The sequence below is a fragment of the Solea solea genome, chromosome 10, assembly GCF_958295425.1.
Source record: "Solea solea chromosome 10, fSolSol10.1, whole genome shotgun sequence".
In the NCBI taxonomy this organism is placed as follows: domain Eukaryota; kingdom Metazoa; phylum Chordata; class Actinopteri; order Pleuronectiformes; family Soleidae; genus Solea; species Solea solea.
This window is the reverse complement of record NC_081143.1, coordinates 9,196,386-9,221,514: the sequence shown is the minus strand read 5'-3', so window position 1 is coordinate 9,221,514 and position 25,129 is coordinate 9,196,386. Positions and strand designations below refer to the sequence as shown.

The following is a 25,129-nucleotide window of genomic DNA, read 5'->3' as shown; positions in this document are numbered from 1 at the left end:
TTTTAGAAGAGAATGTTATACATTTATTATTGATCCAACTTCTGAAATCCAAAAGATGGGGTAAGGGATTAAAAAAAAAAATCATTGCACTACTTAATAAAGTATTACTAGTAATAACTCTCATACAAAATGTACAAATGTTTGTTAAAAATTTCATTATCATAACAGGCCTTCAAATGATTTTGGTTACAGATATAATACATGATGAAACTACACCTTTATTTTTCTTTTTTTTTTCTTTTTAAATGATAGCATTTCATAGTTTGAAGGAGAAAAAAAATATTCACACAACCCAAAAACTTGCATGGAAAACATTAGCAAAATGAATCAATAAGCACTAAACATACTGGTACTTGCACCATTTTGTGAAAAGACATAAATAGTGGGACTGAGGTAATTTGCTAGTATACCAAGCAAGAGAAAACTGTCCAACACAAAAATAAGCCTAAGAAACAAACTGTGTATGGTCACAAAAAGGACCTCTGACCACAAAGAAATTAAAGAAAGTATTATTTCCCTCCATTACCGTGGATATTACATGATTTGATACACTGACAACACTGGAGAGGAGCTGTAAAAGATGATCAATTTCCCTGGACACTGATTCTGGTTTGAATTAAAGAGAAAAAAAAAACTGGATACAAAGAACAATGTTCTGCAGAAGGCATCTCAGCTGCAAGACTGCAACTTTCATCAACAAAATCTCCATATTAGACCTACATCAGGTTGTCGTCATGACACAAAAAACCACTTGTGACAAACAGTGATAAGTTACAAGAGAAAAGTCAGTTCAGTGCGCGAGGTGAACATCATGGTTGCGTTATGACACGATGGTATAGGCCTAACATAGATATAGTCCCACTGACGAAGTACGGATGTGCCGTGAGAACAGAGAGAAAGGTTGACATTGACAAACTGCTGAGTACAAGAAGCTAAAGTGGAGATTTATGCTTTCAAAACTGATCACTAAAGAGAGAGTGTATAGGTCTAAATTAAAGTATTAAAGTGCTGAAGTATCAGATTTTCCGTCTGGTGAGATACACTGTAGTAGACTTTGCTGTGACCTTGCAAGCCTTTTTTAAAACATGTTCTCGATCAGTGATGAAGAAAGCATCCTCTGGATCTAGAATGCTGCATAGGTGCAACTAAGATAGGTACAAATATTTTTCTTCAAAGGCCTTATTCCTGAAAGGATGCTGCTAAACCGAGCATGAATTAATCCACCATGTCTGCTCTGTAATAACCAACTGTATTCACACAATGGGCCTTGGAGGAGAGCTTAGTGGGTATGTGGAGACGAAGAAAAACTCAAGGGGAAAAAAAACAAAAAAAACTCTTCTCTCAGCCTTTACACATTTCACATAGAAACAATGTGGATATGCAGGCATGGAGTGGTGGAGCCATGGTGGTAGAAGCTACCTTCAGATTACCAGCCACTTCTTTGTTCAATTCCTTATGTGTGCACAGACATCGGTGCCCCGGTCCAAGTCACATCAATGAGAAATAGAACTGGAAACGAGTCGCTTCAGTCTGGTAATCTGAGCACAGCCAGTTCAGAGTGTGAGACAGGGTGCAGCATCTTTGACTTGTCAGGAGACTTCCCTTTGTTCTTAACGTTGACCTTTGGAGCAAAACCTTGGCTACAAAAGGTCTGACATTAAATCAATCTGAAGTTAAATGGAAACACAGGAGTTGGGATTCAGTCAACGCACTGTACCCACATGAACTGTATAAATACCACACACACACAAACCGCATATCTAAAGAAAATAAAGTATTTTTCACTGTGTACGGTGTACACTATCTTTTTCAGCCAACACACACACACACACACACACACACACACAGAGCTCTCATAAGGAATGCAAGAATACACACATTTTAAAAACAGACTGATTCGGTTCATCAACTATAATTATAATGAGTCTAGTTAAGATGACTCTGCAAAACCAAGATGTGAATGTTTAATTATGACCACAATGAAATCAAAATCATCTTTGGACTGCCAATTCTCCCTTAGGGTTTCTAGATAGACATTTTTCAAAACAGTCCTGTTTCGCCCGCCCGACTGAAGGCTTCACATAACGAGTTTAAAACATACAAACACATACACCGTACTGTATATGTCCACCTGCACGACACGGTGTGTTGCGAAGGCCAAGGAGGAACCATGAGCAGAAGGCAGAGTAAGTAGTCCAAAACAGAAGGCCTAGGAAGTCCAGCAATTAAGTTAGCATGAGTCAGTGGAAAGTCACCACACCACTAAACACCGATCCCATGTGACAGTTTCTGTTTAGAAGTCGAAGAGTGAAGGAGTACTGGTCCCAGTTTATGTGGCAGAATGTGTGAGTCAAATACTGGATTATAAAAAAGGACAGAAGTTCACTGATTTGGTTTGTGCATCCAAACCGGAGTCGAAGAGAGTCCGAGATTGTGAGTGTTTGGTGCTGATACTGATACAAGTCAGAGGTCACTCAGAGTCCCGCTGGACCTCAGAGGCATCGGCTCGACAGATTGGACAGGTCCGGTTAGCCTGGAAAAGTGAACAATAAAGAGATGACGATTATGTGTCAAAAAAGATCAACTCACACAAGACACAAACGCAACAGTTTCACTGGGATTTGGTTTTTTCATTGGTATGTAAAAAGTTGACATAGTCTTCTGGTTTGCAGGGCGAGTCAAAGCAGGAAGTAACAAGTTCTTAAATAGCCACCATGGGGCGATACCAGAGATTGAATAAAGGACTCGACTTGAATGCAATTCTCAGGAGAAATGAAGCTACTTTTCAGGGAGTTTATCACATCAGCTGACATTTTCTTGAGGAGTTAATGGCCCCAGTTGCTAGTTTTAGGTCCTCAATAGAACATGTTGATTTTGTAAATGATGTTATAATTTAAAAGCACTGCAGATATGGACATCATGTTATTGACAGCTTGTATTGTCCAATAAGTGCTTGGATGCAGGTGATGTCTGTAAACTTCCAGTTTTTATAACTGATATGGCACCAGTCGAATCAGGAAACTCAAGGATTCAAAACAGAAGTTTGTTTTACAACCGGAAGACATTTCTTATATACAGTCTATGGGTTTTTTGCTTGCGTAACCAAAATAAATGTGAACAAATTTTGTCCCAGTGCTCAACTAATATAATGTTGACATCCAATCCATTTTCCAACAACAATGATGATAAAAGTACACAAAACTGGCAATCAGGGGCCATTGGGAAACGGATAATGAATTTATTTAAATATCTGAAACTCTTAACTCACCTTAAGCCACTTGTCAACACATTTGGCGTGGAACTCGTGGTTACAGGGCAGGACTCTTAGGAGCTGACGAGACTCAAAGTCACACATGCATACCACACACCTAAAAAACAAAGAGAGTTTGGTCATGTACAGACATTTTAAAGTCATATGACTCTAAACGCAAGACTAAGTCCTCATAGATGAAGTTTAAAAGGCAGACAGATACTCACAGTGTTTGCTCAGACTGATGGTTGTTGGGGTTGAACCTGTATGATGGAAGCTGTTCTATATCGGCCTTAGTTAGACCACGGGGCTTGGCTTCTCCGAGACGTTCAGCGAGATTCAACAGGGCCTAAAGGTTTCACACAAAGAAGCAACGTTTAGAGACCAAAGTTTAAAACAGAGACATAAAAAGCTTTAAAAAAAGAATTTACTGGAGCATCTTTACTATAACTCCAGGTGAACATTGTCTCAGCTGATTGCCTCACCTCATAGTTCTCCACCTCTCCATCATCCACATCCAGCTCTAGACTGATAGTGGGAGCCACATTTGGGGGCACAGGAAGCATTGACCTGTGGTGGGTAGTTGAAGGAACATAAGTTCATGTTGCCTTTTAACTCTTTGGGACTCCAGAGCAGAATCACCTTTATAGTACCAACATAAACTTGAGAAAGTGACACACTTACAGGAAGTAAGGCAGGAAGCTGGGATGGTAGGGTGACGGAGGAACTGCCTGCTGAGAGCGGTAACGCCTGCTTGTGAATCGGCGGGGCATAAAGTGGGGGTAGGGCTGTGAAGAAGAGAAGAATATCATTGTATTTGTCCATATTACTGAACTCTAAAAGAATAACTCATTTCATAAATGTACTCACCACTGTGAAAAGCTCCTGCGACAGTGGATCATGGTGCGAGAGGAACTGGAGTGGGGTGGAGGGCGGCAGGTTGGTGGGAGGCTGGTGGTGATGGTGATGATGGTGGTGGGCATAGCTGAAGCCTCCACCCACTGAAAGCTGCTCTCCCAGAAGCTCGACCTCATTTTCGATCGTCTGTAATGGCTGGGAATAAACACACTACATTATGGATCGTGACAATTGCATAACAGGTGTCACGTTGCTTTATCTGTAGAACAATAAAATAATTCAGGACAGCGGATTTTAACTTTAGATGCTGGTTTATGCTGCTGTATGTCGTGTAATAAGCACAAACAGAACTGAGTGTGTAGTGAAGAGGACGTCGATAAAAACATTTTTAATATATGCTATGCCATCCTGAATTAATGTTATTAAAAAAATGATGCCAAACAAACAGAAAAAAACTGACAGTGATTATATAAAAAGCAGATGCATTCATAGTTTATTTTCAATTTGCTAGAGCTGTAGTCTCAGGTGCAAATAAATGTGGCTCCTCCTCACTTATTTGAAAAGAAGACTAATGAACACCAAGTTCATTATTCATTGGTATCATTTGGAAGTAAAAATGGCAGTCATAAATAACTGTTTCAAGTGAAACCCAGTCCTTTTATTGGATATTTTTAACAAGTGGATCCAACATTAATGAAGTTAGGATTATGCAGGGCTCACTGACGGAAAAGTCACTGGCCTGGATAGAACAAACAGTACATTTTCTAACAAAAGAAAAAAGAGAATGGGCTTTTGATCAACATCTCACAGTGCAATATGCTGCACACCAATCAAAAGTTCAGATTTCAAAACTGTAAATAGCTGTAAATAGTGAGACATACTTTTAAGAGCGTCATTTTAAGACACTGTGCTGAGTTACATGTGACTAACTCGCTGGCTGCTGAAAGCATCTCCTATTGATGTCTATACAAAATTGCAAAATGCTTTATGCACTCTGTTCTCCATGTAGCTAATGTTTGGCTGTTCTTTTTATAATCTGCCATGAGGTTTGTTTTCGGCAAGAAATTATATAAAGTCAACTCTATAGATAGACGAGCCACTTATCACAGGTTACAAAGTGTTAGTGCCTCCTGCTCACTGTCTCTGTTGAACGAGCACTGACACAACCGTGGACTTTTATTGAAGATAAAATGGTAAAGAGTGCTGTATAGTTTCTTGTACAAATCTCCTAAAGAAGAGACCAGAAAAACCACGATACTTCATAATGTTAAGTTTTTAGCAATCATTAGCAGTAGTCTAAATAATCTATGTCATTTCTGTTAGCTGTGACAAGCTTCAGACAACGCTGTTATCAACTATTTCCTGAGTGCCTGGAAGAGTGCGTTCCATTAGTTGTTCTCTTTTTTTTCCCACCAATTTGAGCACTGTGACTTTTCCTAATGTTTATATATGAGACAAGAATCATTACAAAAATAAAATCATTAAAATAATGATGACGTTAATACATTGTACGTAAATAGGGTATCTTATGACAAATCCTTGCATTCCTTACAAGACATAGTAAAATACATTGTAGTAATGCCATTTGTATTATAATTATTTTTAATAGTGTTGATAAAAGCTAATGTAAAAAAAATAAAAACTATAAAAAGTCACTTACAGATCGAGGCTGTTGTGTCTGGAAAGGCAGGAACTGTCCAGGTGTAGGGAGATGAGGTGCGTGGTGAGCGAGATTAGGTGGAGGAGGAAGCAGGAACTGAGGATCACTGGACAGCAGTGATGGGAAGGCATAGGGCACCGGCAAATGTTGCATTGAACATGCCTGCAGCATCTGGAAGAGGGTGAAAGAGACAAGACAGTGAAAACCCAAGAAATGGTTTTGAATGCATAGTCTCTTTTTTTTTTTTTTTTTCTTTTTTTTTTTATAAATGGTGGTGACTGAATCTTGCCACAAGATGGCAACCAAGTGCTGAAAGACTAACAAGCCAGTGGATTATGTTCTGCTGGTCAGTGCTACTTTAGACCCACTTTCCTCACAAACATTCTCCTTATTCTTTGGGTGAGCAGTAGAAGACACTGTACAGCACATGGTGTGCTTTTTATTAACAAACAAACTGCTGTGTTCTACTCACCGGGTGGTAGTGTTGTCCAGTGCTGAAGACCACACTGCAGGCGGGGACTTGTTGTTGAGAGGAACAGGTAGGGGGAAGGTGCTGACCGCTACACAAAGGTGCTGCGAGACCGTGAGGAGGGACTGGTGTCACTGTGTAGGAGACTGGTACACTTCCCTGCTGCAACTGAGGAGAAATCGATTCACAGTTGATACACCGTCTCACACACACACACACACACACTAAGAATGACTGCTGGTTCACACAAGAGCAGAAAACATTGGCTACACTTACCTGTTCATGCAAGTCCATAACCATGGCTCCTTGCTGTTGCTGCACTGCATGGTGCTGTTGCTGATGATGGAGGTGATGGTGGTGATGAGCAGCTGGATGCAGTAGCCGTGGAGACAGGGTTGGGGGGTGGAAAGCACGGGGCTCCTCCGACCCTGCCCCACCAACACTACCAGCTGTCAGGGGCTGACCGTAGGTGCTGGGTGTGTGCGTTGGATACATGTGGTGTGTAGAGGGATGGGGGTTGTGGTGGTAGTTTTCATCCTGGTGCTCTAACGGTGACAGGCGTGGTGCAGGGCCTTGGGTGGAGGGGTGGAGATGGGTTGGCAAATGACGTGAGGGTCTGGACAGACGACCACGCTGACGTCTTGCTGGTGGGCTATAACATAGGGAGGGAGGAACAATTTTACTCCAGCATAAATACAAAATCATGGTGCAAAAATGCAACTGTCGACTGAAATACATGCCGTGACTTGTGACATTGCATAAGTTCATCAAAGTGATGCCATGGCGAATCAAATGCTTTAAGCAGTCAAAAATTCAAGTGTGTGTTTTGGCCGGGCAGTGTGTATTGCAATAGAATTTTCCTCAATATCGACATGAAAAAGGTTCAATATATATCCATGTTATGTTTTGCTCTGTGCAAACACATGTTGCTGTGTTTGCAGTTTTCTTTCCACACAGAATTTCTAAACCATGATTATCGGGTTTCTTCAACTTTCACTCCAAGACAAAAATCAATATTTAATTATCTGACATTTTATCATGATGATTATCAAATTCAATGTTTTTTTTACTATAACCATATCACCCAGCCCTAAATTGAACTATTATGAATATATTGGGGAACTGCCATACCTTCGTCTGTGCCGGGCAGGAGTGAGGCATCTTTCCTGGTGGTAGTGTGGGTGAGGGTGAGGTTGTCTCCGACTTGGGGGCCCTGACTCCCAGGGACGGATGGGGGGAGATGGGGTGGATGGTGGGGGGGCAGATGAGGTAAGCTGTTCCAAAACAGACTGACTGGACAGCCTCTGGCGCTTTGGACTGGGGCTTTCCTCACTCTGCAGGGGTGAACAACGAAGAGGGACAGAAAGGAAAGAATGGCATGGGTGGGAGAGGGAATGTGAATTATGGTTAGTGGCCCATAGCACTCATATCAAATAAATCAATTTTTACCATGCTTGACATTCCCTCTGGTTTACAATACTACTGCATCAATAGACACAACGTTCCTTTTGCGACTCATGGCATTTCCTGCATGATCCAGAGTGAGTGTATACTGCATTTGTTAGCATGTGTGCACAAGAAGGAGAGCATATTTCACCACCAGCACTCAAGAGGCCCTGAGGTTTCAAAGTAACTTCCTCTTTGAGTAAGGAAATGCAAACGAGAGACATGCTCTCACAAGCCTGTGTGCGAGTCATAGTGTACATACACACCCTCCACTGGAAAGACAGATAAATGCTTCTCTGGGTAAAAAAAAAAAAAAAAATAACTTTGTGACACACAAAAACAATGACATAGTTAGGTATGGAGTCACCAAAGTTAGGACTGACTAGGAGTCATCATTTTCTCTTGTTTCAGTCTCATCGACTCATCTGTGAGTCACTTCACTTACAGTCAAGCAATGACTCTCTCGCTTGGCACCTGGTGAGGCAATAACACACACACTCAACACTCATGTGTCAGTGTTTAGTCATTCTTACCCAGACCTTACTTGTGCTCTGAAGAACACAGAGGTTCCTCAAAAGAGACACACACATAATTACCATTTATACCCCCCCCACCCCCCACACACCCCCAGCTGACTAGATCCACCTCCCCTCTTTGTGGGAGAGACGCACTGTAAAAGTGTGATAAAAAATGACTCAGCGGCTGTGACTTGCACACATGCACACACATACAGCTCAGCAACCTTGAGAGCAGTGTGATAGCTAACAGGAAACAGCTGGAGAGCAGGCAGCAGAAACACACACACAGAGTTTTATGGAAACGCCTGCAGACATGTGCAAATTCACACTCACATGGGCAGCTGCCACTGTTTGAGTTCCTCAGCCCATGAGGAACAATACATTCTCTGAAGCTGTTCAGAGTCACACTCAGCTCCTCTAACAAACCTGAGCGTCATGTATTTGTTTGAACACACTGTGCCCTAATGGTTCTAATCGCTCACTCTAAGCTTGACATAACCGGAGCTTGAGTACCTTATGGAAAAGACAAATATTACTAGCGACTTCATTTATCTTTGACAACAGACAGTGATAGAAAGAAGGAAAGGCAATAGAGGTAGACCAATAAATAGGTTGGGCTGATTAATTGTTATCATTTAAAAATTATATTTTTATCAGATTGACTTTAAAAAGAAAAGATGCTAAATACATGGGCCAAAAAAATCAGCATCAACTATCGGTCATTAGCTGCCCTGATTTCAGCATTTGCCATGGGAAAACCCATATCGGTTAAACTCTATTGTGTAATACCCCCATTCCCACAGGTCAAAAAAACCTATTTAAACAGGTCGACCAGTGAGAATGTGTTTAATTGGCATTCACTCCAGGATCGAATGCCTGCAAAGCATGCAGGTTTGATCGGCATTGGTGTGGACACAAGACACGGGTGAACATGCCAATTTCTTCTTCAAAAAATACATCTTATAGGGCACAGTGGTATGAGGCACATTCATCAAAGTAAGAGATACAACATAGAAAACCACTGTATCTTTGTCATTCAACTCCATGGTGTGTTTCAATATTTGTTGTTAAACAACAGACTTTGAAACTAACATAAAAGATGGATGGGCTTTTGTCAAACTCAATTTCATGAATTCTGTTTTTGGTCATGTTCATCAAGTCAGAAAACAAGTTTGCTTAAATTAAAGGGGGGTGGGGGCAGACTATCTAGAGTGATATACATACATATACACACATTATTATCTATGCCCATTTCTTCACAAGATTGAGGGCATCAGATCCACCCCACCCACAAACCTCTCAATTCATCTCAACAACAACCCCCCTCTCAACCAACCCGACACCACACAACCTCTACCAGCCCAGCCCCAACCCCAAAACCCTTGGGGGACATCTACTGTGCCCATTTTCATATCTAAGCCAGTCTCCTCTATCCCGACACTATCCCCCCCCCCCCCGACACACACACACACACCCCCCACACTCTTCAACAACCTACTCCCATCCCCCCTTTCCTTCCATCAGATAAGCTGAATCCCTCTACAGTCCCCTCTTCCTATTACTCCCTCCCCCCTTTTTTTCCTATGTGTGTCTATCCTGTCCGAGACCCCTGCCTGAAATGTGAGGGGACAAGACAAGACGTTCCTGGATGGGACACACACACACACACAGTCTGTCTTAACACATGCAGACTATTGCCCATTAGTATGAAAGTTTGATGGGCCTGTCTGCCCGTGTTAGTGGGAAGGAAGTGGTGTCAGACAAAGGCATGTGTATTAAGTGTCCTCAAGCAATGTAGCTTTGTGTTTTAATAGTGTGCACAAACACACATACATCTGGTCCAAATGGGTTTTACACTAAAGCCAAAATATATATATACAAATATACTGTATTTATTTAAAAAAAAAAAAAAAGATGCTGTCCTTCAAAGGTTGAACAAATACACTAGTGACTACCAGCATTGGGCAGAAACAGTGCAAACTGCTCTGTGGATTATATTACAGTACATTTGGTGATGTTCACAGTGTAGAGACCACACACACACACCCTACCATCCCTTTCACTCTGTCCACATTCACTGGGTGTACAGTACACACCAGGCTGAACAGACGTCCTGAAGCATGAGTGCAGACACACCCTTCCATGTTCTTTTTCACTGTGTCCACATTTGGGATAAGCATGCATCCACTTGCACACACACACATTCTGTGACTGTGCACAGCAGCTGTTGTGGCTTCGCTGTCATTGCTGAGAACCAAAATAAAGAGCAGCCCACAGAGTACAGTACGACTGAGGCCACTTTCCTTTCCTTCAGCATGCATGCTCTAGAAATTCTGCAAGAAAATACGCACACTGAGAAAATGGTCATTTACTTTTACTCGTCTTTCACTATAATGCTCAAACACTTTTCCCTCCCCCACTTATTTTCCTTCCATCAACTAGATTTCAAAGCTCATTTTGTTTCCTCTGCCACTGTTCCTCCCTTCCTTCCCCTCCCTCCTTTCCCCTTCACTCCCTCCAACCAAGTCCCACAGCTGGAGGTGAAATCATTAGCAATACCCCCCTCCCTAGTTTTGGCCTTGCCTCCTCCCCTCCTAACCCTCTCTCCCCCCAAGCCTGCTGCAACACCTTCCTCAGCATCTTGCCTTTCCTCTTCCCCTTTTTAGCTTCATCTCCCTTCTTTTCACACAGTCCTTCACTTGTGATAACATGTCATTTAGTCAAGCACTTTGATTATGTTTTAAGTTATGCCTGCATGAGAAGGTATATGATGAGGAAATATGGTATTTAACAATGTGCATTTATAGGGGTTTATTATTGTGTTGTTTAATACTTCTACAACAAAAGCTACAGCTGCACATAAGGAACATGGGGGGGGGGCAACAAAGTAAACCAAAAAATTACTAGACATACTTGTAAATCAGAGTTGCCATTTGCAAACTGCACTGTTTGAGTTTCTAAATGAGGAACTTGTCAATAACAGTCCACCAAAGACACTACACGATGAACAGCCTCCAAGCACAACATCAGGAACACCAGACTTTTCTCAGAGCTACAGCTTCCATTGAAAAAGAAAATGTTTTTTTTAAGGTTTTTCATTTTAGTATTTCAGCACAGATGTTCTTTCATTCGTTTTGATTATTTTAAAATACTGTCTATGAATGCTAGTGAATTATGGTAATCAAAGACGGATTTTTAAATTAATACTAGCTTGAACAAAACATTTCAAACACCATTTCCAAATGGTGGAGATAATTTGTATATCAGAGACACACAAAATACCGAAGAAAAATATAATTTAACTGTTAATAATTTCTATTGTACCTGCTCATCTTTATAACAAATTGAAAAGCTTTTTTTCCAGGCAGGTTCACATAACAAATCTGTAATTGACATTAAATTTAAGCATTTAAAAAGCACTAGGAAAAGAAGAGTGATATGCATGACTCACAGTAAGTCAACATCATGTGTTTGAGATATGATGGGGCAGTACTTTTCAAACAAAACAAATATCGAGTCATATTTACTGTCTATAACACAGCCTCTGTTTCTTTCCTCTCAAGACAACTATGAGTTCACTGGGGGAGGATGAGGTGTATACACTGCACACAGCATAAGTGTACACACATTATCATCAGGATCTTGTCTGGTTGTTCATCCTTGTATTGGAAAATGAATGCAGTTTTTGTGTGAATGCAAGGTTTTATCCAACACGGCGAAGCATGATCTCAATTAGGGGCCAAGATAATGTGAAACATAAAAACAACCTTACATTTCTTAGGTTAAAAAAGTAAATGTTTGTGGCTCACCTTATCACTTTCATCTCCATACGCATGGTCGGGGTGACAGTGGTAAGATCCTCCAGATGCACCTACACAGGAGGGGACATAGGACAAGAGGTCACACAGGGAGATTAAAAACAAAACTTCTAATTTTTATACAGTTTTATATTTGTATTTGCTCATGGGTTCATTACTGTAAATATCAAACTTTTACAAAAAAAAAAAAAAATGTACACCTCTGACCCGAGATGTACAGTCACTAATATCACATAAATTATACTGTAATTAATATACTGTATGAAAATATGGGTATTTTCAACAATGTAATTTTTTAAGTTAAAATGAGAAGTTATTTAGAAGGAGCAAATGTAAATGAAATTACAATAATATTCTAAATAACTGATCCTATTGTTCTGCACTTTTCCATATTTACATGAGCACAGTCACTTGAACAGATCCTTACACCCTTGACAAGTGTTATTCTGTTCTGTGCAAGTGTGATTGTAACTGAATTAATTACAGCGCTGGGTTATTATTTTACATTTCAATATAAACACCACATCGGTACCATTTGTTGAAACTGATAGCACCATTCCACCCAGGCACAGTGGGGAGTCCCCCGTTTATCTAAATCCACTCTATTTAATCCTTTTGTTTTTATTGTTCTAATACAACTTGGATTTAAATTCACAACAGCAAAAACAAAACACAATGAAAACATGTTTGTGAGGGGGCTGCTGGCCATGTGTACCAAACCAAAATGACTGAAACACATATGCTATACTAGTGTCTCAGATCAGAGGCAGTAGATGATGCGTGCACACACACACACACACACACACACACAAAACCACAAGATAAACACAGTAATCCAGGATTAGAGAAGCTTTCTGATGATACCGCTGCTTGCATCATGGCTAAGACTTTTACTCTTTTTGTTTTCCCACAATCCTTTCATCTTTGGATTGTCTTTTCTATTTATTCTATGCTTTTGTTCCCCCCCCCCCCCCCCCTTTGTCATAGGCAAGTCTTTAGCTAGGGACGTCCTCACCACAGATGGTGGCAGTGATATATACTCCAAGGGTAACCACTCCCAAGAGCAACCCAGACTAGGCTACCATCACGACTGAGATGAAGAAAGCTTAACATGAGGGGAGTAGATGCAAAACAGGCTTTTTAAAGAGAATTTTTCACCTCTCAGCTGTTTGTTTGTGGGATTTTTCCTGCTCATGGCCTCTCTGTTTGAAAATAAAGCTATGATTGACAACAAAGAAGAGAGGGAGAAGAAAGAGACAGAAGACCCAGGCAGATGGTTTTCATAACTGAATTTTTCAATCCTTCCTCTCTTCATCTCAATCCTTCTTATAATGCATACACTTGGTAAAATAAATGGAGTCAAAACACAGAGGTGAGTTAAATGGCCTGAGCAGCTAACAGGCCATTTTCATCAAAATGACTCGGGGCAGACAAACAAACTTTCTGGCTACATAGAGTTTTTCTCTAACAATGCTCATTCACTCATCACAATAGGCAATAATCCAGCTCCCTTGCTGAATATGGTCTCCCTTGCACATTGTCAGAGTCCGGTAAATTGAGTCAGAGACGAGTCATTGAGAGACGAGTCATTCAGATGGAGTCATTCAGACGCAGTCACTCTATGGAGCACAACACAGAAGCCACGGAACAGGTTTAAATGTTTTGATGACATCATGTGCCCTGTTGAACAGTCCACACAGCATGGTTTCTACACGTATGGTCACAAGGACAGTGGAATAATAAAATTACGGTGTGGAATTATTTCTCCTGCATTTAGGCAATATTAAAAGGAAGCTAATATGATGCTTTCTCATGTATGACCTCATTTGTACAGACCAGGGATTCAGCACAGCAAGGGGTTTTCCTGAATCACCTTCCCCATGCTGGGACAGGGTCACTGTTGAGAGATTTATATGTAAGATTATTATTTCTTGGGTGTTTGTGTAGTCTCAAGCTTTTGCAAACAAAAGGAAAGTGAGAGCTGCACAGTTCAAGAGGCCGAACGGACTCAGAGTGGTGACACTTCAAGGAGAATTAAGAAGAGGACTGTCTGCAGTAACACAATATAATGAGTGGAGCTCAGTTACTTGGCAATAAGTTAAATCAAAAGGAAAACCTATGACTTTTTAGTTTTGATAAAGAAAAGGTTACATGAATATGTTTCCCCTTCAACTTTTATAACTGCATGCAATTAACTTACTATAAACTGTATTAGTAAATAGTAATTGCATATGTTTATATGCTAGTATTGTGCCCTAGTACATTGATCTATGAGGAATTTGAGAAAATCAATAGTCTATTTGCAAAATTAAAAGGGTTAGTGATGTGAAAAAGTATCAAATTTCACAACACCATAAAAAAAAGAATGCAAGCTTAGAGGCTTTTAAATGAACTGAATTGACCACAACAGACAGCCAGGTTTTGATGAGATCAGTGAGATCAGTATTAGAGGAATTAGTTATATCAAATGATAGAGGAGATGCTAGTTAGCTAGTACAGTCACGGTAGATTTGGCAGGAAAATAATACACATTAAAATTATGTTGCCCCAACACAGTCATAAAGAGGGTCAGCCTGTATTGATGGAGCTGCCAATTTTACGATAGAAAATACTACAGATACAAGATTAAGATTAGAGCTTAAACGATTACTAAATTAATCGACAACTATTTTGATAACCCTTTTTAAGCTTTTTTCATGATTAAAACAAGATTTCTAATTGTTTAAGCTTCTTAAATGTGAATATTCTCTTAATATTCTGGATAACAAAGAAATCATTAAAAGTGAATCATTTTGGTTTGAGGACATAACAAGACATTTGAGAACATCCTCATTTCCAGGTTTGACAAACACCGATCAACATTTTTTAAGGTTTTCTGATATTTTATGGACCAAATGATTAATCGAAAAAATAATCGACATATTAATCGATTATGAAGATAATCGTTAGTTGTGGCTCTAATTAAGATAAATATAACTAAAAAAAGTTACAAGTTGAGTAAGAGTGTGCTGCTCAAGTAAATGAATATGTGCAAGCAAACAGAAAACCCAATTAATATTTTCTGCTGTGAGTTTTAATTTAAAAAGTGGAGAGTAATTCAAATGTAGAAGGTGAATATGGAGATTAAGCAATCAGGAATAGTTAAGTAACAATTTAAAGACCAAATGGGTTTTCTGCAGACAGCATAAAACCATCCCCATTTTCACCACACCTTGACTTAAAAACCCACAAGTTGCATGGCCCTGTGTTGTTCAGCAGGCAACTGGTACGGGTAAAGGGGATGAGAGAGAAAGACAAGAATGGGGCAACAGAGGTGGGAGGTGAGGATGAAGAGGGGTGTGAAGAAAAGGAAAAATGTGGGACAAGAAGTGGGTAAAGTGGTAGTACAGAGGCAAACGACAAGGTTAGAAACTTGTATGTGAGGGTGAGAGCACTGAGGAGGAAAGAGAGATGGGGAAAAGGAAAAGATGGAGGAAAAAGCATGAGTGTGAGAGAAAGAGAGAGGGAGAGAGGGTGGGGGTTGTGGCTTCCCCTCTTGACTGCTATTGATTTTCTGTAAGCCTCAGAGTGCATCAGCTATTTCTATCCATTTCCTCCACTTCTCCCTCCCTTTCTCACCCACCTCCCTCCCCCACTGCAGTGTGCTCAGACACCCTCCTCACACATCCTCCTCCTCCTCACACACTCTCCATCACTTCATCACCATCCCTCCCTGCCACCAATCTATTTCCCTATCTGCCAGCCTGTCTCTCTCCCATATATCCCTGCTGCTCTATCTCACAGCATCCACATTTCCTTGCTTTGCCTATCGCACCATCTCTTTCCATGAGCTCCATCGCCCTCTCTCCCACAGCCTCCATTAAATTACCTACTACCCTCTCAAGTCAAAACAGAAACACACAGAAGAAAGTGGGTGAACAGCAACGCTGGCTGGACAGATAAGTTGATAGATAAGTGACAGTTGTACTTAAATCACCAGCTCCACAGTAAGAAATGGGAAAATGGACAGAAACCTTGTTGACTGCTGTAGGACTTGTACCAATTTACATAATATATACAGAAGGTAAAGGCAATTTCAGTCAAGCATATGTGCAAGGAACACGCACACACCTCTTACATCACCCCGCCTCCTGAACACATGTCACAGCGCACTTCACACCCTAACGCAAAGCAGAGTCAAGTAACAAGCTGCCATACAGGCTTAAAATAGGCAGGCATGTAAAGTCTGCCCAACCATTACCTGCCTAACACTGCTTGTGTGTGTGTGTGCACACGCATGAACAACACTATAAAAACTGGGAATCATTCTGCCTCTCTACCATGCCCTACCATGCCTTGTCCTCCATCTATTTACCATTTTCCCTTTCCTCATTATCTTTATCTCTGTCCCGTTACTGCTTCACACAATCCTGCACTTTTTACTTAAGTCTGAAAACTCCCCATCTCTCGTCTTTGTCAAAAAGTTACTTTATGTGTATAGGCAGTGCATAATAGAGGTAGACCAATTAATCTGTTGCACCGATTAATCAGGCTGATATTAACTTTGTATTATTATAATTATTTATTAACCATTATTACAAATAGTCTGTAATTCTTAATAACTTTGTTCTCAGAAACTTGATACTTTCAAGTTTTCAACATTCTGGTCGCCAATGAAGACGTTCAGAACAAAAGAGTAAAATATAAAAGCTGAAATAAACATTTCTTTCAAAGGGTTAGTTTTTACTTTACTTAAATTATATAAAGTGGGGCTGGGTCATTTAAACAGCCAAATTTATTAAAAATTTTCAATTCAATGATCAACATCAATACATTTTATGCAAAGTTTTACTCGAAAGTACTGTGACAGATAAATTATGTCTTAAAATGTTCTGCCCCATTGCAGGGAACTGTTCCTCTGTTTTTGAAGTGTTTGTTGATTTTTATACATACAAGTTTAAAATTTCAGGAACATGTTTCTTGAACTTTCAGGAGCAAATATGCTAATATGATAATGTTTATAATGATAACCAGCTCTCCCTCTGGTCGTTACAGATTGCTTGCTTTTAGAACACAACATGTGAAGTTTATGTTCTTTTAATATACTTCTGTCAACTTCTTTGCATACTGACAAAAGAAACTTTCTATGATGACATTATTCTATACATATACACAGTGCATGTTTCTGACAGTGCTGTCCCCAGCCCACCAAGGGGCTTTGCACACACACACACACACACACACACACACACACACACACACACACACACACACACACACACACACACACACACACACACACACACACACACACACACACACACACACACACACACACACACACACACACACACACACACAATACGTGCAACAGGCCAAACCTTCACACTCCTTCCCCAGCACTCCTCCCTCAATCTCGCCATCCTCCCTTTCCCCGATGAAATACAGACACAAGCTGACAGAGTGTCAGTAGAGAGAATGAGAAGGACAGAACGCCAGAGACAGATGTGTCTCGCCTCTATTCTCTCATCATAAATCTCAACATCACTACAACCACAAACTGAGCCATTAACTAATTTACAGCACCAGCTCATAAGGCATCATAAGGGACAGTTTGTAAGAAATTACCCTTTTCTGTGTCTTTCAGCTGAACTCATGCACAATTCCTTCAGTGGAGCACGCGCCAACATAAATACCTGCATAGAGAATTTTGCACAAAACTATGCTATTTCAGCTTAAGTGATGCTTATATTAAAGAGGTCCTTAAGTTGTCACTTTATAAAACCAGAGGGAAAACATGTGCACACACAGTTGCTATGTCTTTTGATTCAGTTCAATTTCATTTTGTATAGTGCCAATTTATAACATACATTATCTCAAGGCACTTTACATGGTAAGGTCAAGACTCTTACATTTATTATCAAGAAACCCACAAGGGACACAACAAGCAAGAACTTGGCAATGGTGGAGAGTGAAAAATTCCCAGTTAACAGGAAGAAATCTCTGACCAAACCAGACTCGGAAGAAGAGGTGGGTGAAAATTAGAATGGAAAGGAGATAAGAAGATAGAGAGATAAAGACCAGGAGCATGCAAGTCTACAGACATACTACTGGGGAGAAAAGTCTATATAACCACATCTAACAAAATCTTCTGATGCTCATCTGAATTGTATTTGTGTTTAAAGAGTCAATGTTTTGCCTAAATACACCTTTAATTGCTAAGAGAGTGTCTATGACAGTAAAACCCGGAATCTTACAGCACATAAACCCATGTGATGGTGAAAACTTTGGGGCAGGGATGTTTTCCCACATTTGTACCACTCACAAAAACACCTCAAAGAGACCTCAACCTACCTACTCAGACCTGCAGAAGTGTATGTCATTTCACTTACCAAAAAGGCAGAGAGGTGAAGGGGTGACATTAAAATAACAAGCAAAGCCTGAAGATGCGAACAAACTGCTAAAACAAACAACTAAAAGTTCAATTTCAACAGTGAGAAAAAGAAGTGGCAGAGATGATATATTTAGGGCCTGTCCGCACGGAAACAGGTTTAGGTGACTATGCATACTTCTTTGTCAGAGAGGTGTTCCGTCCACACGGAGACAGCGTTTTCTCTGTGTGCATGTACAGCAGAATTTACAGTGCTGGAAAATTGTACTACAGTGTTTGAGTGGTTTCAGGTGGTTCCATGAGGACGGAGATATTTCCTGAAACGGAGCCGTCTATATGAGGCAAGAAAAAGATTGTTTACGTTTTGTGCCATTTCTGTCTGGACCTGGCCCTAATGACATGGTGGTAGCGCATCTCACTTCATGAAGCAGATGTTGAGAGTTGGGCCATAGCGGCTGAAAGCGCCCTACGTTGAATTTGAATGTATTTCTGGGATGTTAAGGTGACCTTTGTTTGATGATCTCACAATTTATGTCATGGGTATACTTATTGGAGTATGTCAGTGATGCAAGATGGAGCCTGGCCATTTAAAGACTTTAAAATCAAACAAAAACTATACTCTTTACTATACTTTAATAACAACATACAGTATGTTTTAGTATAATTTACAGCTCCCAATTCATTCCATGAGAGACATCATGAGGAAGAGGACAAACCTCAGGCTGTCTGACAACACAGATCAACCATGGATTTGGACCCATGACTATCCAACACACATCCCCAGTTATATCAACAAGGATAGATGAAATCCATAAACTTGCAGAAACTGTTGACTGTCTTTCACAAACCTCAAATTGACAATGTCCTCAAATGTTTTGTCCTGTATACAAACCAAAGATATTCAAAACATATTCATATTCAGAGAACTTCATGAACACTAAATCCGATTAGTAATTTATTAATATTCTGTAGTGTGGTTCATTTAGTAACGAATAGGCCATTGATTTATCACTGCAGCCCTACTTAACATTGATGCCTTCATCACAGTGGCCTTCACCCTGGCTTCAGTAAGCTCTACAGTCACCTCCTCAGGCCTCTGTCTCCTCCCACCCAATTGTTTTCATCTCTCTCTTTCCAGTCACAGGATCCCTGCCTCCTCCAGGCTTGCAGACTTAACTGCTATCTACGAGGCATGCTTCCTCTTTGTGCCTCACTGACAAAAATATGCACAATGTCCTGTGTCTCGTCCAGTCAGCCCTCTTCCCTAAAACATGTTCACATCCTCGCTTTTGCAATGTGTCCTGTGCTTTCAATGTAATTATTGCTCCCTTACTGTTAGTCTATGTCTGCATTGCACCTAAAATTGATTAAACTCATGCGTCACATGTACTTGCTACATGAAATTTTCCAACGACCAAACTATTCCCATGGTTTTGTTTTTTTAAACAATGCTTACAGTATATCCATTTTGAACGGGTTTGGATTACAAACATACTGACCGTACTCTTTATTCTCTCTATATTGACCTCAAGAGGCTTTTAGTAACATTAGACATTATTGAACCCATTGGATTCAGAGCTGATTTCAGGTCACTCTTCTCCCTCTCCTCTGGGTCTTGCTGACCGAAGTGACTGCTTTGTTGTTTACTCGGATTGACGGCTGCTACTTGGTCAATCCATGTGAAAGAGTTTCCAGTCAAACTGGAGGGGGTTGCCTGGGCGACAAGACAAAAGAACGTTTTAAAAAGAAACAGAGTACATGTTTCCACCTGTTGTAGACAGAGGGATGGAGAGCACAAAAGTGGAGTGGACGGATAAAGGTAGAGTGGCAAGAGCGTCTGTCCCCCTCTGCTTCTTTGGGCAATGCATTAAAACGATCCCTCCATTAGACAAATGTGAGGGAGGAGGCCATAGAAAATGGACCTCAGGGGTACAGAAAGGGTTGACTGATCCAAAGGGGAAGGCGAAATAAATGTGCAGACAGGCTGTGACAGAGGTGGGTCAGAGTCAGGATGGGATATCAACTGCTACAGAGGATGTTTTCATCCACTTGGACCAACCTGGCACCCATATTAAGTATTTCAGTGGACTCCTTTGGTTAAGTGCTTCTGAATTATATGTGCCTCCTTTTCACACATTCAGCCTAAACTTTGCAGACCGGAGCTGTTTTTTTTTTTTACCCGATTACCCATATTAATTTCCTAACATGGTGGGCAAAGTCATGTGAATCCTGCCTGAGAAAGAATGATGAAAAGAAATGTCAGTGCTACAACCAGTATGAACAGGCATGAAAGAGAAAAGCACTGAAAGGGGAAAAAGGGGCCACAATAGCTAGACCAGACTACAAGGAGAGGAGGCACAGAGAGGGATTGAACGGTACAAGATATCATTAGCTTTCATGCTCAATGCAGGTGACCAGCACAGAAAGAATGGCCCAAGTATCTCTCTTGCTTTCACTCTACCAACAAGCAGGTCCCATTTTTGGAGTGGAAAAAGGGTCTAATAAAAGGTGTGCCGTGTTGAGAAAGGCAAGCTAACCAGCTGCCTCACTTGAATAAGAGATTATTTAATTATAAATTAGCTCTAACGTTTCCATGGACTACATTAGTAATGTTAATACAATTAAGTAGTTTTGGAATTAAAATAAATTATTGAATGTTTGCCGGTCTGCTGTTTCACAGTTACCAACAAAAATGTGTATGCTCTTGCATTTTTGCTAAACGTCAGATTTCCAAACCCCCCATGACTTTTACATACACATTCTATATTTTAAAAATGTAATTTTCCAAACTACTGCTCTTTTAGGTGCTCTGCGGGTCCGATTGGATTAAAATTAGCCCAGATAATGAGTTGGTGTCCATAAAATTTCACGCCAGTGCCTGCCCCTCTAGATCGAAATCAGTTTGGAAGGAAATACTATACAGTCATTCTATCCATTGATTTGTCCTATCCAACATGTCATAGCCAGGCTACTGTGAAAGAGTTTGGGTCACAGGTCATAGCAAACCACCCATCTCTGATGATGGCTCCATCATTTCCTCTGGTGATGCTGTATGACTTGGGAAATGGATCTCTTTTTCATGTCTTTCCAACACAAACATATGTAGAGCTTGATCTCCCTACAACCCACTAGGCCTTCACAAAGCTAGACATATAAGACACATATTGTTTGCCAGCCTTAAGGCTGGGAGTGTAGAAAGGACCTTTGTTCGTTTTTATTTTAAACTGTTTAGGTTTGTCTTACATTCATTCTCCCATTCACTCTCCCAGACAGGTAATTCCAGTCTCAGAACACAGTTACAGTTATTAAACAGAGACCCCCTTTAAAGGGTATCCACTGGACCTTAGGTGACTAAGCTTACCATTGTATGGCTTCTGTGTTCCTGGTTTTAGCTCGACTTAGCCGCCCAGTAGAAGAGATGACTGAGTTGGTAGTCTCCAGCATGTGACAACTCAGTCCAAAAACAGTTACAAAACCTTACCATTTCCCCATCACACCATTATACAAACACACACACACTCACTCAGGTCTGATAGTATAGCTTGGCAGAGTCCAATTTCACATCAAGGAAACAGCATACAATTAGTGCAATAACATATACAACAACAAAAAAACACTGCAGCTTTATCATATATACTTTAAGTGTAAATTGAAATATCTGCTTACATTTCCAGTTGTTTTTATGGTTTTTCAATATTGCCAAAGCACCACAGGACACGACTAACCACCAGGCACATTTTTCTAACCTGCAAAGCCTGTTAGGACTGCTTGAGAAAAAAAAGCTTTCCCACAGCATTGCTGAATGTGAAACTCTAGCTGTGCCGTGCAGTGTCTGTTATGGATAGGCTGCACTGCATTTGCTGTGTGAGAGTGCCCTCACATGTATTCTACACCCAGCATCAGCCCATGCTCTCTTTTGCTTTACAGTGAAGCACAAATTATGAAAGCATTGCTTACCCACATACTTACAGTATAAGCACAGAAACCCCCATGTCTAAAACAGTATGTACTGAGATGATATGATTACTACAGAAGTCATGACAAAACCTTTTGGGTGTAACAAATAGCATTACACCAAGTGAGAAACACTATGGTGTGTGTGTGTGTGTTAATAGAACAAATATGCATCCATCCAATGAGATATGAATGAGTGTGCTTACAACGAAAATGAGTTTCACCACAGAAAAATAAGTGTGTCCATTTTATTTTTTGTTTGTAACTTTACAATTATTAGTCTGTGATGCCAAACCTGTCAGATATCTATTATCCATCAGGTATTTGCTCCCATTTGGCTAATATAGACCAAGATTGCCCTGTACATACTATGAGGCTTGTTACCTAGCTACATCAATATTTATGCATTTGACTAAAAGTAGACGTGCAACAGTGCCTTTAGAAGCGCATTCAGGGTGACTTAACTAAGTACACCAGTTAAATAATCTTGAGGCTACCCCCAGGCCACACCACACACTCCTGTTGTGCATTTACCAACTGTATGTGCCAAATGTGCTCCACATTCACTCTCCGTGGCAAGCACGTAAAACCCCGTTTAATTCGAACACAACTCCTGTTTTCAGTTCACACAAGCACACTTTAGACGCGATAGCCTACTCTCAACTGTTCTTCGTGGTTTTAAATAAACACTTCTATCACTTGTATTTGGTCAAGGATAACCGGGCAAATACGCAGCCACTGTCAGTAATATGTGGGGTTATTTACCTGCTGCCGGGAATCGGTGCGCTCCGGGAACGGAAGAAAGCCTCTGAAAGCCGGGAGAAGCGTTACTTCCTGGCACTCGCTGCTGGTTGTCGGAGTGGATGTTGTGAGCTCCCAATGGTGCGCAAGCGGCACCGTGCTGTTGCTGCTGCTGTGGATGTAGTTGCTGCTGGTGATGATGGTTAGATCCCATGACTGCGCTGCTGGTAAAACCTGTGCCACTCGCACCTCCGTACTGTTGGTAATATCCAGAGCGAGAACGCGATCGAGTCCTTGGGGGCTCCATTGCCATTTGGTGGGAGTGAAGGTGGTGTATGAGGAAAGAGGAAGACGGGGTTGGAGACTGCGGCGGAGAGCCGTTGGTGGATCCGGGCTGTACAAAGCCCCTAGCGCCGCTCTGGCTGTAACTATAGCCCCCGAGTCCTCTGCCCCCCTCCGCGCCCCCGTACTCTGTTCGCTCCGCCGACTCCGCCGCCCCCGCCTCGTCAAATAAATCAGCCCCTTTAGGGACAGGCTCCGGGGTGGAGGGCAGCCGGGGGCAAACTCTAGGCTCCTGGGTCGTTGGCTGTCCAGCGGTTGCGATTGGCATTTCCTTTCGGGGGATTTCCTCTGTTTCGTTTTTTCTGAGTTTTCCTCTCGTTTCCCCACACAGAAGAAGCTTTTATTCACTGGTTAAAACACAATGATGGAAAGGGAGAAAATGACTGTTAAACCCGAGCAAAAGGGGGTACTGCTTTATTGACACTGCATATCAAAACAGTCATCACGTTGAACTGTTTACACAACTACTCCATGGTAACTGCCAGGGTCTGTTCTGACAAGCATGTGTATTCTAACTTTGAATCAGCGACTTCCCTGAAGTTAATCAAGTAACGCTGCTTAACAGCATTATGCCCAAACTGGTTCAACAACTAAGTAACGACGTATCTTTACGAAAGTGTAGATAAAAAACTTAACACAACGTGTGTCGAGTCAGTAACTTGGGTATTTGTTTCATTTAACCTCTTTCACAATATTAATTAATGTGGCTCAGCGACGTTTAGTCCAAAACAACCGGTACGGCCATGGCTCGCTAGCTCACAGGAGGCTAACATCGTGGGGGTATGCTAACGTTAATGCGTATAAACCCGTTCATACGCAAATTCCAGCCCCACGGCAACTGCATTATCACACCCGACTATTTACACACAACCACATATATCCCCAAACTGAGTTTCAAGCAACTTTACCCACTTTAATAACAATTTAAACTTGTTTAGCTGGTCGGTGTAACGCCGTTCGCTAGCCTGGCAACCCCTCCTCCTCCATGGACTAACACAGAGAAAAAAATCATAGCTCCTCACGCCTCAGAGCCATTTAAATTTCTAGTTTTCAGAGTGGAAAAACTAAGACATGCTTTTCATTTAAACTTATTCGATGCGATTTGAGTGAGATAGTGGCCCGGCAATGTTTCTCGACTGGAAACAGCAAAGCACAGTGAGAGAGAGAGATAAAGTGGTTAACCTAAAACATCACAAAGAAAGAACCACGGCTAAAATTAACACAATCTTAAAGCAACAACCCCGCTTTTGACAATACCGCTGAAACCAGCTCTAATTTCCTGCTCTAACTAGTTTTAAAACACAGCTTACCTTCAATACTCTCCTCGGCTGAGCCCCTGACGCGGATCCGTCGGTGGTGTGGTGAGACCTGCGTGAGTCTCTGTGAATGTGTGTGTGAGCCCAGTGTTCGCTCGGTGTCAGCGTGAAATGTGACAGACCGTCAACGCTCAAGTCGGATTTCACAAGACCCGCCCAATCGATACCAGAAAACACCAAGCGTTTGTAGTTTTTTTGGAGGTATACACGTTTCCTACTCATCCAAAGAGCGTAAAAAGAGCTCGAAGAATAGCCCAAAGTGATACATTTTGGGTTTTTTTTCGTTACTTCCCCTGAAATAGCGAGTTTATTTGCAATATTGTTTTAGTTGGGACCGGTAGTCGATTAGAATGGCCTGTTAAATCAGAAGCTGTGGAGAGCAGAGAG

At 41.1% G+C, this 25,129-nt stretch overlaps 1 protein-coding gene across 1 annotated transcript; it reads right to left on the bottom strand.

Moving 5' to 3' along the window:
• On the bottom strand, positions 1 to 24,861 carry rnf38 (ring finger protein 38). The gene is made up of 13 exons (XM_058640672.1): positions 24,737 to 24,861; positions 23,109 to 23,773; positions 12,011 to 12,072; positions 7,369 to 7,571; positions 6,514 to 6,889; positions 6,241 to 6,405; positions 5,769 to 5,939; positions 4,121 to 4,303; positions 3,935 to 4,038; positions 3,736 to 3,820; positions 3,478 to 3,599; positions 3,269 to 3,368; positions 1 to 2,533 (listed from the first exon to the last, which is right to left on the bottom strand). Exons 2-13 carry the CDS (start codon positions 23,692 to 23,694, stop codon positions 2,471 to 2,473), a joined length of 2,220 nt encoding a protein of 739 aa, XP_058496655.1. The 5' UTR covers positions 23,695 to 23,773; positions 24,737 to 24,861; the 3' UTR covers positions 1 to 2,470.
• Between the last annotated feature and the right edge of the window lie 268 nt (positions 24,862 to 25,129).

Bases quoted from the DNA above. Each gene is read 5' to 3' on its own strand.
- rnf38 (XM_058640672.1), bottom strand. From the start codon at position 23,694: ATGCCAATCGCAACCGCTGGACAGCCAACGACCCAGGAGCCTAGAGTT. The intron at 6,890-7,368 runs GTATGGCAGTTC...CCTATGTTATAG, and splicing joins CCTGCCCGGCACAGACGAAG to CCCACCAGCAAGACGTCAGC. The intron at 5,940-6,240 runs GTGAGTAGAACA...ACCCTCTTCCAG, and splicing joins CTGGACAACACTACCACCCG to ATGCTGCAGGCATGTTCAAT.